This window comes from Rousettus aegyptiacus, unplaced genomic scaffold, assembly GCF_014176215.1.
Source record: "Rousettus aegyptiacus isolate mRouAeg1 unplaced genomic scaffold, mRouAeg1.p scaffold_m13_p_15, whole genome shotgun sequence".
Taxonomy (NCBI): domain Eukaryota; kingdom Metazoa; phylum Chordata; class Mammalia; order Chiroptera; family Pteropodidae; genus Rousettus; species Rousettus aegyptiacus.
The window spans coordinates 45,838,767-45,857,168 of NW_023416290.1; the positions used below are offsets into that span (position 1 = coordinate 45,838,767).

Below are 18,402 nucleotides of genomic sequence, written 5' to 3' on the forward strand. Positions count from 1 at the left end.
ACCTAAGTCAATTACAAATTAGCAAAATATCAACTCAAACTTTACGTAAACTGATAGCAAGAAACCTTCACCAGTAAAGGCAGCAAGTTTCCCACTGTCCCTGTAATATACTACAAAGAATCTGTTGAAAGCTCAGTTGAAATGATTAGGAGCAAAATAGTTTTAAATTGCACAACTAAACCGCCTATCATTTTTAAACTTCCTTTATAAAGCTGAGTTCAGAGAGAACGCTCAGAGGCTGCAACCTGCACTGTGCACCTGGAGCACGCAACACTTTTAAACAGCTCACAGATAAAGAAATGCTGAAATTACTACAATGTTGTGCCATTAAAACTAATTTAAAAAATAAAATCTAGTGAACACGTAGTATTTTAGATATGGTTCTATTAAATATTATTAGACTCTGGTTATAGGAAGATGCTATTAGCTAAAATAGTACGAAAATCATTTATAACGGTGTTTTTCAAGCTATCGGTTTTGAAGAACTCATTTTTCTGCAGTCTACTGCAGACCAGTATTTTAGCAAAAGAATAGAAAATACAGAAAAGTGAAAAAACGTAAAAACAGAAACTACAAGCCCAGAGACCACACATTGGCTGTATCACAGTAATACCAAACTACTGAAGTCTCTAAACACTCATGCTCGGTCCTGTGCTTATCTTGTGCAGATCAGTAAACAGTTCGCAAACCAAACCCCACACTTTGGGGAGCACTGGTTTACAGAAGTTGTAACATTAAGCAGGTAGACAGGTCCTTTCCGACTCCAGAAGCTGAACATTCAGATTTTCTAATCACTCCTTAAGGTATGTCACTAAGAGGAAGTCTCTCAAAACACATTATCTCAACAAATGTGAGAGGCAAACTGTATGTATGGCTCTCAAGCCCAAAGTTCCTTCCCCACATGCTACTGCTTCTGTAGGAGGGGACAGGCATGCTCCCAGGCCAGATCAGAACACTATTCTGTTTAGACGCCACTCTGAACGATGTATTTTTAAAGGGATAAAAACAAATTTTTCAGCAGCAGGAGCTCACTTTGAATCATGAGCTCTGTAAGACAGAGGTAAAACAGTGGATAATTTATCCAATGACTGAGCCCAGGTGAAGCCCTAACATTCGAACCTTGATTTGTTGTTTTCCATTTGTTGTCTAGAACACAATAACTTTAGAACTAATCTTTATATCTTTGTGAAAAAAAATAATACCCCAGTAAGAAAGATAGATAACTTTATTAAAAGCTTAAAAATTCATTCTTATGAGTACAAATGTAAACCTCTAGCCTGTACAAAAAGAAAAAACATAGAGTATAGCTATTGAGAGGCTGGGCACTGGAACCCAAAAGAAAGTGTGAGTGCAGCTCTGTGGCCTTAGGCAAGTTGCCTGATCTACCCTAGCCTCACCTATCTCCTGAGGGGACAGATGAGTCAGTCCCACCTCATGGTACTGTTGCAAGGATTAAAAAGTAATGTACCCAAAGGTCCTAGCACACAGGGCCTAGTAAATCCTCAGCGAGTGTCAGCTACTGTTACTACTATCATTACAATAAACATTTCACCTAATCTCATTCATTCATCCATCCACCTATCCAAAAAAGTGTGTGACTAGAGTATGGCAGGTACCCTCATGGCATTGATACCTGTCTCTCCATAATGTTCGGAGTCTATGCCTCAGAGATTTTTTTTTTAGTCTAGTAAGATGTAAATATAACTTATTAAAAATCAAACACCTAAAAAAAGTATCAACCACCTGACACCATACTTACATCCCTGTTAAGACTTATGAGTCATCTGGACCTAGAGCTATCTTTTATAACAATCAATACTATAGGGTTTCATGACAAAATTTTTAAAATCTGTATTAAAATAGGATTAAACTGATTTATTCAAAATATTTGTGTGTACACATATGTTTTTAGGTATTTCCATATGGATAAAATTTTCCTTAAATACATTAATTAGCCTTGCTAAAAATATTAGATCCACTCCAATAATTTCTTAAAAGTCTGAAATAAAAAAGGCAAAGTCCAAACTGCACCAGTTGTCGGCCAGTGGAGGAAGAGGTCAGGCAGGATGCATGACTCCCAGCAGGCGTCATTCCAGTTTTCTAGAGTCTGGGAGGTAAGGTCCACAGCCTGAATTTTTCATATCAATCACCATCAAAAAGCAGCTATTACTGTAAAAGAATTTCAGTCTCAAGGAAACTGTAATGCCACAGAATCTCCCCTCAGCATGCTGTGTAAAGGCAATATCTAGACTTTCATGTAATTCTGACATCTTTCGACGACTGATCTGTGAACTTGGCAGTTTTCTTATTTGGTTAAGCCTAGATCATGTCTCCTAACACGGAATAAAGAAGGTAGTTATTGCCAAAATGTAAATTCAAAAGGCAGAAAGCACCATTAATCTTAAATTTAACACATTTTATGGCTCAAGTGGGATAAGGGTCCCATTTCATAACTGGCAGAGTCAAATAATAAACAAGATTTAACTCACTGTTATTGAGTTTTGATGTGAAAGAAATTTTAGTAACTTCAATAGAAAAAAAGATAGTTTGCTCCTGACATGTATGGGATTAGTTACAACGCTCCAATACACTCAATATCACCTCTATGATATTTCAGTTGAAAAAGTATATTTCATTATTACCCCTCTTGGATCTAATGTTTACTGATGGTCCACGGTTTTAAAGTTAAATCAACTAACGATTGTAGGAAAAGGGGCAAGAAGGGCAATGTAGCCTCAAGAAATTCAACAGACTAGCACTGCTCTCATGAAAATTAGTCATGAGAAAGTACAATAATGTGACCAAACGTACAAATGTATAATCGCAATTAAATGTTAATTGATAACAATGTTTAATTTATAACATTAATTTCTTACTTTACCAACTCAATAATATATAAATGATCTGCAAATTTTCTCACATGTAGATGGAAGATAATTTTTCTAACCATAAAATGAGTGCTAAAAAGGCTTTGCTGGAACAAAATTTATTTCCTCTCTCATACAAAAAAATTTCAAAACTATTATTAGCTGTCTGCTTCCTAACACATCAAGTTCATTGGATTCAGGAGCATGGGCCACTGCATAAGGCCAGTGGAGGAAGAGGTCAGGCAGGATGCCTTTAAGAGATTCGCAGGTGCTTCGATTACAGTTTGTTCCTGCCTCCTCAACAGGAGGCAGTGCTTGCTAAAACAGGTCCAGAAAGAAACATCAAAGATGAGTAACTGTGACTGCCTCTGGGAAGAGAGTGGTTGAACATAGGGATGAAAGCGAGTTTCTTTTCACTTACCCACTCTTTTTTGCCTTTTGACTTGTGTACCATGTGTATCCAGTGTAATGGCTGTGCTTAATTAAATAGGTTTAATAAATTAAAAGGGCTTCAGTTTTCCTGTATAAAAAGTATACCACACTAATCCCAAAAGAATGTGATTACTCACGGTCTCTCTCCTGAAGAAGTTGTCGGGACCTGAGACAGGCTGCCCTAAAATACCCCACAATGGCATATTGATTACTTCGAATGAAGGTTACTTGACAAGCAGCCAGTACCAGAAGGGCACTTTGACCCTCCCATCTCCCTGAGTGTAGGAAATAAATCTCCCCTGTGAAAGGTGCCCTCCTTGCTCCAGGATGGCTGAGAGACACCAAGAGATCCAGAGCCAAAGGGCTTATATAAACACTTTATTGATTTACTACCCAGGCCCAAACTTTGTTTAGATTCCTCACTAATAAATACCCAAAACTTGCTTAGATTCCTAATGAGCACTATAACTTCTGTCCTGTCGATTCTTCACAAATATTGTCTCTAAACTATTAAAAGGTACCTGCTTCGATCATTTCTTTCAGCCTCATTTCATGATCTGAGCACCCTATTGTGATTCTCCAATGCACATATTAAGTTGGTTTTTCTCCTGTAGATCTAGTCTTGTGTCAATGTGATTGTTTTACTACTAATCCAGCTGTAAAAATTAAAGCGAGGTAGAGGGGAATTCTCCCCTTCTCTAAAAAGTTCCTTCGAAACAAAACTGAAGATTATGCATTTCTGCACAAAATGTAAAACAAGTGTTTTTTTCTATCCAAAAAGAAAAGGCTATCCTTAAACCAAACTTGTAGACAGTATCTATAAGCCCTCAATTGAAGGCTAAAAACAAAAGGTAAAGAGGATCTTAAAAGCCAGGCTATAACGTCTGAGCATATTTTGTGTAATAAGGATTTTCCAAAGGGTTTTTTGCATTCTAGGACCACAGGTGTCCTTTAAAATGGTTGTTTACTAAGCAGCATTGTGTGTGACGATCAAGTACAAAATGGAATCTCTAAGACCAGTCACTCACATGAGGCTGTTCCAACAGTTCAAGGAGGTGGCAAGAAATGAATACTGCAGACAATACAGTTATAAACTCAAAAACTAAGTAAGTGATCTTAAGAGAATCCAAGGGAAACCCTAAGGAACAGTCAATGATACCGAAAGCCTGTGTGACCTGGGCAGATGGTCCTATCACTGAAGAACAGGAAATATTAACCAAATTGAATCCCTGTAACAAACATACTAACATGTACACTTAATTTTAAAAATAAAGACTAAGGTTTTTAAAAATCCTAACTTTCAGTTGGTAATGGCACCAAGAAACAGCATTCCAATACACTACCCTGGGTGGGAAAGTAAACTGTACTATATACAACAGGGGTCCCCAGCCCCTGGCCGCGGCCTGTTAGGAACTGGGCCGCACAGCAGGAGGTGAGCGGCAGGCAAGTGAGTGAAGCTTCTTCATCTGTATTTGCAGCCGCTCCCCAGTGCTATCATCGCAGCCTCGGCTCCACCGCAGATCATGAGCCATCGGATTCTCACAGGAGTACCTGTCCCTGATGCCAAAAAAGGTTGGGGATCAAATTGGCAAGATGCTTATAATGTTTAAGAACATGCATAACCTTTAACTCATTAATCTCAACTTAGGTATTTACTAAAGCAGAGGAAAAACACTAGAAAAGTAAAGCCCAAAATCTTATGTTAAAGCCCATCCTTATGTTATAAGCTTATAAACTAATTTTGTGTTTTTGTGATTTCTCCAAACTTTTCTTACAAAATGTACGTTGTTTTTGTTTTTTAAAAAAACATATTTTAGCACATTGCTACTATCCTATAGATAAATGTTTCTTACTTATGACAAATGAGACTAGTTGGGTACAGGGACAGAAAGTATAGAAGATACTGAGGGAAAAATACCTATTAATTATCAGGATATAATGAATACTTGTGATGTTTAGGCACTATTTGGGGGAAAAATAAAATCTTAAAATCTTAAAATTTTATGCCAAAATATAGCTGATATTCAAACTCAAAGGATAAAAGAGTTTTAGACTTTGACTAAGTTAATACTGAGTTACCACTACTTTGCTAAATCAGTTTTTTCTTGTATGCTTCGGCTTGGTACCAACATCAACAAAAATACAGAACACTACTCTGGCATACTCCAACATCCATTTCAGCCTGAAAGCTTTTGATGAAACAATACGGTTTGCCACCAAACTGATGAACATGTAAATTAAACTGTACTTTGTTATTAAAATCTCTTTACAGGATATAATCATTCTACAAAATGATCTTCTAGAAATAGTATCTTATGGGAAAAAATAAATCTATTTTGCCTTTAATTATATTTTCTCATATACTGCCAAATGAAATAATATCCAATATATCATAATACCATATTTTAAATATTTTACAAAATAATACCACATTTTAAATATTTTACAAAAACAAAATTACAAACTAATTTTCCAAGAGAAAAAAGCAAATGCAACCAAGTTTTTGTGAGTGCTGACATCAGAAGCTTTCATCTGAGAAACTAAGGTGGAACTGATAAAGCAAAAGTGAGAATATTTGATCACAAAAATAAAAACTGGCAAAGACCCTCTTCGAAGCCTAATGTTTTATAGAGGCTTTTCTCCCCAATATCAGAGCTAGGACTGAGCTAAAAGTCCAGGAAAATGCTGCCAAGACTTAAAATGCCTAGAGTTGCTCAGGCAAACTCATGAAACCCTGGGATTAAGCAGGTCAGAATTTATAATTGTACAGGAACTAGCTGAAGGCAAAGGTGACAAGAAAGCAAAAGATAAGACACCAGTAGCGTGAGGTATACTTACTGTGCACTGTTTAATGTCAAGATAGCCGTTTGAGGAGTAATAGTTCATCTAGGCTATATATGCTGCAACAACTAAAGTTAAAAATTTGCATTATATTTCATTTACTTGGCAAAGCATACAGTTTGAAACTCCACTGTAACTAACATCAACCATTAAAATCCATACCAACTATAAAACTGTTATCGACAATGCTTAAACATCATTAGGAAATTATACGGATCAAGCTTTCATTTATTACAGTAAGAAAGCCGTGCATTATTCTCATATTAAAGTAAAAGAAATTAAGGCCCAGATATGCTAATCGATTTACTAAATCATCTCCTCATGAGAAACACCATGTATGTTGAGCTCCTTAAATCATACCAAGACGCTAACAAGGAATTACACTAATAGAGCCTGTCATCATTACTGTTTATGCCATAAACACAAAAAACACTGTCAGAAAAATTGTTTAAAAGGTAGGTAGGTAGGTAGGTAGGTAGGAAGGTTGGTAAGTGGGTGGATGGAAGGATGGTAAATAAGCCCTCTGACCTTAAGAGAAAGGAACGACGCCCAGGTTATCTGCAGGGTTATCCAAATCTTGGCTGCATCCTGAGATGGAAAAGTTAGAGGGACTTATGGTTACCTATTTAAGGCAGATAAACTACATTACTTAGGAACAGCTACCAGTACTTCCAACTTTCCTTAATAGCCTTTTTTTTAAATTTTAATTCCCCAATACCTTAATCTGTCTGACCCACAGACTAAAGGTTGCCTTTTTCCAAACTTGAAAATATTTGACTTCTTTTAGCCATAAATCTCCTCCTAGAATATGACAGATTATTAAACACAAAGATTCTCATATATTAGCTTTCTCTTATATTTTAAAGTTGTAAATGGTAAAAGCCCTGAATTTTGGGAAATATACTTCCAGACGCTTGAGAAAGGAATACTAAATTATTTTGTGAACACCTTAGCTACTACTCTCCCTTGTTCTGAAGTTCACCAAGTCGCATAATCTATATATACCTGAGTTTCCTCATTTGTAAAATAGAATTAATAATGGTGCCTACATCAAAGAATTGTCATATGGCTTCAACACTGTAAAATAGATAAAGTACTTTGAACAGTACGTGGCTAACAGCTTTGAGTCCTTACATTGTAGAAGGCAACTGTAATAATGGAAAGCAGAATGAATCAAGGATGGCAAGATATAATCTGAGTTCAAGCTCTAGGATACATTTACTTTATGTCCTTGAAAAGCCATTCGGTTTCTATGACTGACTGAACCATATGTATAATCTGGCCAATACTACTTTCATCAGCTCCTGGAGCTCCTAAGATGTAAACTATGTCGAATGTTTTTTTATCTACTATAAAAAGCTATTATTTAGGCTATAACACCTTACTTGCCAAAGCAAAAAAATATAACTAAGCAGTTAAAATGTCAGACTGCATACTTAATTTAATCTTCATTCAGAATGTACTTAGTCTTGTGTTAGAAATGCTGCTAACAAGACTGCTTATTTAGTTTTCCATCCACAGCAAATGAAAAGCTTGAAATCAAGGGGGTAAAAGACAGAAATTTAATGGCAAAAATAAAAGTCAGCCAACTAGAAAGAGAAATCATTCAAAGCATCTAAACGTCAAAGACAGATGACATTTATTACAGAAATAAACAGATGTAAATACCCCCAAGGGATTCCTGAAGACTCTTGACCAGTATTGGGCAATAAATTAAGACAAATTACACACACACACACACACACACACAGAGTAATATATGTCATACCCTAGTATAAGCTCTTCACAAATCTGAATTATTCCTTTCAGTTCACAAAGCCCTTTCATCAACATTTTTTTATTAGGTTTCAATAACCATCAGGTAAGTAGAGCAGATATAAATCTACCCTCAAAGCTGTTGTGAGGATCACACATAATCTAACCAAACCATCCTGCCACAGAGTCTTGTAAACAGTAGGTGTTCAGTTAACATTAATGATTTTTCTTACAAATAAGACATTGACACCTAAAATGACGAAGAAATATGTACAAGTTTATGAAGCCAACTGGTCTTCTAGCCTCACTTCTCTCACCAACACACTATTAATTTCTAAAAAGCATTTACTAACCTAGTTTCCTCATGATTCATTTTAAAGAAAATTTCTGTACCACAGGACTGTATTTATTCATTCACTATATCTGAGTCACTGTTCTAGGCACTTGCAAATATTGCAGTGAACGAACCTGACATTGATCCTACTCTCAGGAAGGAGATATTTCAGTGTCAAAAGACAAGCAAGTAACAAGTGATAAGAGAATTTCAAACAGTTACAGGGGCCCAACAGGGTGATGTAAGGATCAGTGAACAGATGGGGCCACTTTAGATCAGTCAGAAGGTCCCAGTGAGGTGACACCTGAATAACAAAAAAGTACATGTAACTTTTTCACTTATTAAAAACATTGTCTACCTTACTTCCAATAAAGGAAGAATAAGGTAGCTAACAATTTATATAATGAGGTAACCTTTTCTCATAAAGGAGAAAACAAAGTTTTAAAGGTAACAGATTTCGATGGCAATAGGTTTTAAGCACTGGAACTATGAGGGACACAAAAATGTTTTTCACTTTAGCCTTCATATCATCTCAGTGACAAAGGAAAAATAAACAGTAAACCATTAACTAATAGTATATAATCACGTGACAAGATGAATACAAGCCATCATCATAAAAAGTTCAGAGAAAAGATCAGTGTGAACCAGAGCAGCACTTCTCAAATTCTAACATGCTATTAATCATCTGATACACCAGGTCAGGAGAGGGACCTGGGATTCTAGATACTGTATTTCTCCTTTTCTAACAAGCTACCCCGGGAGGCTAATTCTACTTGTTTTGCTGGTCCATGGACCATATTTTGTAAGTATAAAAAGTATAATGTACATAAGAAAGGTAGGATTCTAACTGGTTTGGGGAAACAAAGCAGGTTTTATATGAAAATTTCACCAGGAAGGATTAACTTGATTTTGTCTGGGAACGAGACACTTGGCTACAATGAAGATGTGCTCCGCCATCCCAAAAGGATATACTGCGTACTGACTTTGTACACAGTACCGTAAGACACATGGACAAGTCTAATAGAATGAACAATTAAAAGATGACTGAGAAACCATTTCGCACAAGGAAAACAGCCATGTAATTGTCCATTAACAGTCAGATGAAGAATATATGTTATATGCATGCAATGAAATGTTATATAATAATGAAAATGAACTAATTACATCTATTCACTCTTGAATGGACTAATCTCCATCATGGTATGAGATGTATGTATATAATTAAGACAGGAGAACATACTATAATTTCATTCATGTTTATTAGTATAAACAGGCAAAACTAAAGTGGTTTAGGAACATGCTGGTGAAGCTATAAAGAAAACCAAGAGATCACTGAAACAAAGCTCACAACAGAGTGGCAAGAAGGGATGGAAAGAAAGGATGAAATGGGAAGAGTTTCTAAGATACTTGCAAAGTTCTATTTCTCAAGTTGAATGGCAGATTGACAGACTGTGTATTTTGTGATTATTTAAATTATGTATACAGACACTATTTTGAGTGTATATTTTTAACTTTTTTTACACTTCTTTGCTTATATTATCAATGATCTTTTTAAAAATAAGTCGGGAAATTGGTGGTAGCAGATCCTAATAGCAGTGAATTAAAGAAAGGATGGAAGACTACCAATATAGACAAGTTTTAATCATGACTTCAAGAGGAAAAATGTGGGGATTAAGAATGGAACAGAGTGCTAAGAGACAGAGCTGAACATTTTAATATGGGTAAGTCCTGACAATACTAAGATGTTGAAGGAAAGATAATGGTAAAATACAGAGGAATTGATGAAACAGGTAAGAAAGGAAAGGTTCAAGAACACAAGACAAATTGGTCAAAGCTCCACAAACAAATGTGATTAAACATCAGGCTTACCAAATAGTTCTGTGTGGTTAGAATGCACAGTTCCTAGGAAGCTTGTAAATACTAGGAAGTAAACCTAAACACAAAACCAAGGACAACATCTCGGTGGGCCTTGAATTCACTGCGAGGTCACTGAAGGTGGAATCAACAGGTTTTTCTGAGGGACTGGATGTTGAAGGTTAAAAAGAAAAAAAAATAACGCCTAGGTTTTCTGACTTATTCAAACTGGTAGATGATAGTTCCATTTACTAAGATGGGAGTCTGAGGTAGGACCAACAAGGAAGACAGAGGAAGGAAGGGGAGAAGTCAACAGTTTTATTTTGGACATATTAAATCTGAGGTGCCTATAAGATATCCATATAGTGATGTCAAGCAGACAGTTGGGTATTCAAGAGTGGCACTCAACACCCAAGTCTGGTAAGAAAGATTAAGCTAGGAGTTATATAAATATTTAAAGCCATGAGAAGGGACCTTAAAGAGGGTCTACTATAACTACCACAAATAATAGCAGCAACAGCTAAGAGTAAGTGTAAACTTACTATGTCCCAGATATTGTGCTAGTTATTAACACATTCAGCCAATTTTAATTCCCAAACGACTCAGATAAGGAAAAGGAGACAGAGATTAATTTGTCCAATGTCAATTCAACTAATTAGAGATGAGATTCAAACCCAAGCAGTTTACCTTCAGAAGTGTGCTTTTAACTACTTTGTTATTCTATGTCAGGCAGAGAAGGAAGCCTAGATTGAAATCCTGAGGCATTTCAACATTCATAGATGGGGAAAGGAGAAGTCAACATAAAAGATGTTTATTTCAATTGCACGCTTTCAGGTAAAGCTCTGAACCACAGGCTCCAAAGTGGCTCCAAAGTAAGTAAATCTCCACCCGGGAAGTTACAGATGTCATAGGCCAGTAAGGAAGCATTAAAGTTCACCTTCCTCTCTCCTTCCAAAAGTCCTAGGAGTCCTAGATCCTTCTCGACACCTCCGTCACCTACTTGTCTCCCGGAAAATTCTTTCTCCAAATCCCCTCTCCCAAGCATCTCAAAACAAGACCCGAGAGGAACCTGTCACACGCACACACACCCTACCCCTGATCCCCTTTCTCAACCTTCAATTCCCCTGTCAGATGGCAGAGAAGTCTGCTGGAGTCTCCCGAACAAAAAGCGAAGATGAAAAAGGAGGATTTTAGGAAGACACCTTCGCCCAGCCTCACCAAGCCCAGAGGGGAGGCTGTCGGGAAGCGCTTCTGGCGGGACCGGGCTGGGAACTACGCTCCCCACGTGCGCCGGGAGAGACGGATCCCCACTCACCAAGCCATCTATCTGCACTTGCTTCACGGCCGAATCTCCGGACCCGCCTTTGCCTTTGCCTTTCCCCGCCGCACCCGTGGTGGAGCTGGAAGAGGTGGTGGCAGAGCCGGTGCCTTCCTTGCGGGACGCCATTTTTCAGCCAGACAGGAAGAAAGAGAAATGTGAGCGCTCGGGAGCGGAAGTACAGGCTACTCGTGACGTCATGCGGAGGCTGGCGTTTGAGGGGCGGAGCTGGGAGGAAAGATTGGCGTATGGCCCCGCCTCCCACCTCTAGTCTGGCCTCCACTCTTACTCTTACCCCAACGGAATCCACTGCGCATGCGCACTGTGCACTTGCAGCTTTCTTAAGGAATACTCTAAGCCGAAAGTGGACTTTTTATAATGTTTTTCAGTCTATGTTTAGTCTGTCTCCATTAGGCGGCTGATCATAATGACATTATAGCTCACACTTATATAGCATTCCATAAGTAAAAATGCTTTCAATTGTAATTTTCGAATTAATCCTCGTTCCCATGAACAGCTGTAGTCCCATTACACATATTAGGAAATTGAGACGTGATTTGTCTAACGTCATTATGTTAATTAGTGGTGATTGGTATTGCAGTTTGTTTTAACGTAATTTTAGATAGCGGTCTCCATGTAGATTATATAGAAATTAATTAAAACGTGAGAACTTTGATCGGAATTACCGGAACTAAGCCCTTGCTGCAATTAGTTTCATGAAGGATTTACTTAAGGACAAAGAAGTTATTTTATGTAAAGCGTTGAAGTGTGGTGCAGAACGCATTTCATAAAAATCAGGCTGACATAACACAGTTTGAAAGATTTGTCTCAAGTCTTTAAAAGAACACTGGACAGCTTTAGAAAACCATCTTAAATAAGGAATTTAAAACATTCTCTCTTTTCAAATACATTTTGTCTGCTCTTTATTTTTTAAATGTTTATTCATTCAATAAATATCTAGGCAGAACTGATTAAGTAGTTACCCCAGTGAAGGCCATTTCCTTTTTTATTGTGAGGGTCTGGTGTTACAGTACAATCCAGGAACAGAAATAATTACACCCAACAAATCCCTAATGATACAAAATAAAAGTTAATATTAATTTTTTTCAGGCACACATGAAATGTTTATCAAAATAGGAAACAACCTGGGCCACAGAAATGTCTCCACAAATTTAGAAGTATTGAAGTCTGATTATAGTAAAATTACACTAGAAATCAGTAAAAGAAAGATGGTTGAAAGAAAAAAGAAGAAAGGAGGAAATCCCTCATGGGAGAACCAGAACTGGAGGTTTGTGCCCATCTCTGGGTAGCCAGAATGATGAGCACCAAAAAAGCACTCTGGTTACTCACAAACAATCAAAATTGTTTTATCCTACAACACATATAACATAGCTTTGTTGCAAAATTGTGATACTAATATTACCACAAACAATAAAACTGATAAGTAAAGTTTAAATTTTCTTTGCAATTTTTTTCATCCTTAGATATATCCCACTAAGGTTTTCTGGCCCTGTGTGCTAATCATCCTACATGAATGCTTTTAACCTAACCCAAGAAAGTGCACATGGACCTTCTGCAGGAACTAGTCCAGAACCAAGAGGCACAAATACAGACAGTCCCCAATTTACAACAGTTTTGCTTATGATTTTTTAACTTTACAATGGTGCAAAAGTGATATACATTCAGTAGAAAGCATACTTCAAATTTTTAATTTCGATCTTTCTCCAGGCTAGTGCTAGACAGTACAGCGAGCTGCAGCTCCCAGTCAAGTTTGCCATCACAAGCATGAATAATCAGTACTCTACGGCAGTGGTCCCCAACCTTTTTGGCACTAGGGACCGGTGCTTCTATGAGAGAATCGAATGCCTGATGACCTGAGGTGGAGCTGAAGCAGTGATGCTAGTGCTGAGAAGTGGCTGTAAATACAAAGGAAGCTTCCCTTGCTCGCCTTTGCTGTGTGGCTTGGTTCCTAACAGGCCACAGACTGATAGCAGTCTGGGGCCGAGGGGTTATGGACCTCTGCTCTATGGTGTACTGTGTTGCCAACCTCTTCCAGATATTGTGTTCTGAGCACATTTAAGGTAGGCTAGGCTAAGGTATGATGTTAGGTAAGTTACATGTATTAAATGCATTTTCAGCTTATGATAGTTTCAATTTACAATGGCTTTATTGGGAAGCAATCCCATTATAAGTCAGTCACAGAGCAATCCCCTTGACAGTCTGTCCCAGAGCATCCTAATAGAGAGAAAGAGAGAGGGAGGGAGAAACGGAAGGGAGGGGGAGAGAGAGAGAGAGAGAGAGAGAGAGAGAGAGAGAGAGAGAGAGAGAGAGAGAGACCCATGAAGTAATTTGAAATAGAAATCAATATGATCACCCTAAATAGAAAGGGCTATGAGTATCATCACTTGCTTCACTTGGAGTCCTGGTTTCCTTCCTATCTTTCTGGCTGTTCCTTTCTTATCAGTCACACTACTGATTTATCTACCCTTCCTAAAGTTTAAATATTGAATAGCCCAGAGTTCAGCCCTTATATATCTTTGTTCCTGCATCTTTACTCCTGTCATAGTAATCTCATCCACTCTCAAGGCTCTGAACTTCATACATATGATTCCCAAATTTATATTTCTCTAGACCTCTCCACTGAGGTGTAGGGAAATATAAATGTCCAACTTCTCTTTAAACATTTCCAGTTAAATGTCTAGCAGTCACTTCCAACTGAACCTTTCCAAAATAGAGCTCCAAATGCCCCTCCAAAAAAAAAAAAATGTTCTTTCCAATCTTCCCCATCTCTTTTGACTACAGCTCTATTCTTCTAGTTAAGACCAAAACCCTTGGGGTCATCTTTGACTCTTCTATTACACACACACACACACACACACACACACACCCTCCGATCCATCAAAAACTCTAGGGGGCTCCATGTCAAAATGTATTCAAAACCCAGATTTCTAGGAAAAATGAGAGATAGTTTTTCCCTACCCCTCCTAATAATTACATCTAAACTCCAAGACAATATATATAAAAGAAAAATAAGAAGACTATGCAAGAAGAGAGAAGGAAGACTGGCTAGGGATGTCAGGATCCCAGGAACAACACAATGGTGATTTCCCAGGGTTTCTATTTGCCACATATATCCCATACTTGAAGCTGAAGTCCAACGACCTAGAAACACCAACAGGTACAGACAAAAAAAGCTCCAGCAAAAGTCTGCTCTCTGCACATATCAACGGAGACCATGTGGGGAGTTCAAACTTTCACCCTTGCTAGACAGTAATGAGACAGCCACTCCCTCCCCCATTGGTGTGATGTCAGAAAAGGCCTACTGGGAAGTCGAGATTTCACAACAGCAATAAGGAGACCACCAGCCCATGAAGGAAAACACGGAGAGCAGTAACAAGGAACTCCTACTCCAAGAAAGTATCAGTGGCAGCCCAGTGGGAGCTGGAACTCTCATTCCCTCACCAGTAACGAGGAACTAGTCCCACTCTTAGAGAGTCTATAGAGGCTAAACATGGAACTTCTATTTGTAGCCTCATAGGGCAGTACCAGGAAGAACTCCCTCCATCCATCACCAGAGCTGGGTCAGAGGAAGCCAGCTAAAACAGATGGTCACAAAATCCAAAGTTTCATAACAAAATACTCAAAAGTCTATGCTTCACTAAAAAAAAATAAAAAATAAAAATAACCATCTCATCAAGAACCAGGAAGTTCTGAAACTGAATGGAAAAAGGCAATAGATACCAACACTGAAATGACAGAGATGTGAGAATCATCCAAAACGTTTTTAAAGCAGCCACCATGCAATGTTTTAACTGTTACAAACACAGTTGAAATAAAAAGTTTCAGCAAAGAAATTGGAAGTCACAGCCAAATTATAAAAGATATAAATAGAAACCAAATGAAAATTTAGGACTTAAAAAATATAATAACTAAAAATTAAAAAAAAAAAACCCAAGTGGATGGGCTTAACAGCAGAATGGAAAAGACAGAGGGGAAAAAAATCAGTGGACTGGAGATAGAACATAGAAATTACCCAATCTGTACACAGATTAATAGAATAGAAAATGATATAGTCACTGTGGGAAAGAGTATAGCAGGTCCTCAAAAAATTAAACACGGAATTACCAAATGATCCAGGAGTTCTATGTCTAGGTACGTACTCAAAATTATTGAAAGTAGGGACTCAAACAAATATTTGTACACCAATGTTTATAGCATCATTACTTATAGTAGTCAAAAGGTGGAAACAACTCAATGTCTTTCAACAGATAAATAAATGAACAAACTGTGATGTATACATACAATTGAATATTATTCAGCCTTAAAAAGAAACAGATTTATCATACATGCTACAAGGTAGATGAACCCTGAAAACGTTTTGCTAAATGAAATAAGCCAGATACAAAAGAACAAATACCGTGTGACTCCATTTATATGAAATACCTAGAATAGTCAACTTTGTAGAGAAAAAAACTAGAATAGTGGTTATCAGCACCTGAGAAGAAGAATGGTGAGTCATTATTCAATGGGTATAGAGTTTCAATTTAAAATGATGGAGAAGTGATAATGGCTGTACACAATGTGAATGCATGCAATGGCACTGAAATGTGCATCTAAAAAGAGTTTGAATGTTAAAGTTTACATTACTTTACCACAATAAAGAACAAAGTGGATTGGAACAAAAAATGCACAGAGCCTTGAGGAACTGTGGGACTATAAGAAAAAAATATGGCAATCCTGTCATAGAAGTCTCACAAAGAGAAAAGAGAGCAGGGTTTAAAAGGTATTCAAAGTAATGACAACTGGAAACTTCCCAAATACTACAGAGAAAGTCATAACTTATAAATTCAAGAAGCTCGAGGAAACTTTAAAGAGAATACATCCAAAGAAACTCACACCAAGACAGCACAGTTAGATTTCTGATAGCCAAAGGAAAAATCTTGAAATCAGTGAGAAAGAAACAATGCCTTACTTATAAGAGAAAAACAGTTAGAATTAAAGTGGATTTCTCATCAGAAACCACAAGACCAGAAAGAAGTTGCAGTGTATTTTTCAACTATTAAAATAAAAAGAATTCTAAACCCAGAAATCTACATTCGGCTAAATTATTGTTAAAGAATAAAAAGGAAATCAAAACATGTTGGATGAAAATAACTGAATTTGTTTCTAGCAGGCCTACTCTAAAAGAAGGACTAAAAGAAGGAAAAGAAATTAAAAAAAAGAACCTTGGAACATCACTAAGGAAGAAAGAACAGAGTAAACAAAAATATGGATAATTACAATAGATTTTCCTTCTCCTCTTGAATTTTATATATTTTCAAAGGTTAGAGCAAAAAAACTAAAATAACAGTATCTAGCATAGTTCTAAATGCATGTAGAGAAAATATTTAAAACAATTACATTATGAAAAGGAGTTGGTTAAGGGACATATAGGAAGGTAATTTTTCTACACTTTAACCGGTAAAATGACTCAACAGGAATGTGTTATTCAAAGTTACTATGGTACCTAGGAAACCACTAAAAAGCTTTATCAAGGGGTACACTCAAAGACACCCTAGATAAGTCACTATAAAATTTTAAAGAATATTTAATAACCATAAGAATGCAATAAAAATAAAACAAATAAAAAGAGAGGGAATAAATAGTAAAAGAACAAATAAAATAGCAGTGTTAAGCCTAAGTATATTAATAATTATATTAATATAAATGTTCTAAATATACCAATTAAAAAATAACTATTGATAGAATGGATTAAAAACATGACTTAACCACAAGCTGTCTAAAAAAAACTCACTTCAAATATAATGATGTAGTCATATTAAAAGTAAAATGATGAAAAAAACAGACTATGCAAACATTAATCAAAAGAAAGTGAGAGTAGGTATATTAATATCAGATAAAGGAGAATTCAGACCATTGAAAATCACCAGAGACAAAGAGATATTTTATAACTATAAAATGGCCGATCACCAAAAATACCTTGCAATTCTAAATGTGTATGCCCTCGCAAAAGAGCTAAATTTATGTGAAGAAAAATTCTTGGAACTTTTCTATAAACAAAACTACAGTCATAGTTGGAGACATCAACTCTCCTCTCTCAACAATTGATGGAAGAACTAGAAAGAAAATGAGCAACGATGTAAAGGAACTAAGCAACTTCATTCAGTAGGATCTAATAATATTTCTATAACATCCCACCCAAAAACAGAATACATCTTTTTAAACCCTATGGAACATATAAATCATATCATGAGCCATCAGCAAACCTCATCAAATTTAAAAGAACCGAAATCATTCAGAATATGTTCTCCAACCACAATGGATTCAAACTAGAAGTCAAAACATAAAAGTAACAAGAAAAATTCCAAATACTTGGAAACATACTTATAATAACCCATGAATCAAAGAGGAAGTCTTAAGGGAAATTTAAAAACATGCATACACATTGAACTGAATGAATATGAAAATATGAAATGTCAAAATTTATGGGACTCAGCTACATCAGTGCTGAGAGGAAAGTTTATAGCTTAATGCACACATTAAAAAAAGAGGAAATGTCTCGAATCTATAACCTAAGCTATCTCTTCCAGATTCTAAAGCCTGAATAATAGATTGAATAATCTAAATAATCTAATAATATAAAATCATAGATTAAAGAAGAATACTGTATTTATTTAATTACCCAAAGGAGTTTGATCACAACCATTAAGCTGTATTTCTTACCCGCCCCCAACAAAAGGCAGTTTAACATCGTGGGTATCAGTTTCACTGAGGATATTTAGATAGTGGATAAAATAAATTTACCCCGTTTCCCAACAATATGTTCTCCATTCTCTCCGTCACAGGAACGAACATTTTTAACATACTTCTGATTTCCTGGAAATATTTCATATTTAGTCAGAAGCAAAACGAGAGAGGATGGAGAGGGCCTGCCCAACGGTGAGCACCGCACGGGGCGGAAAGCAGAGGGCAGCCTGCCGTACCCGAGTGAAAAAAATGAA

At 36.7% G+C, this 18,402-nt stretch overlaps 1 protein-coding gene across 1 annotated transcript in view; it reads right to left on the reverse strand.

Annotated features, from left to right (window-relative positions):
* Positions 1 to 11,575, reverse strand: part of EIF3H (eukaryotic translation initiation factor 3 subunit H) — an 84,382-nt gene extending 72,807 nt beyond the window's left edge. Inside the window, exon 1 of the mRNA XM_016138171.2 lies at positions 11,399 to 11,575. Coding sequence (XP_015993657.1) covers positions 11,399 to 11,530 — 132 coding nt within the window. The 5' untranslated portion in view covers positions 11,531 to 11,575. The remainder of the gene's footprint in view (positions 1 to 11,398) is intronic.
* Between the last annotated feature and the right edge of the window lie 6,827 nt (positions 11,576 to 18,402).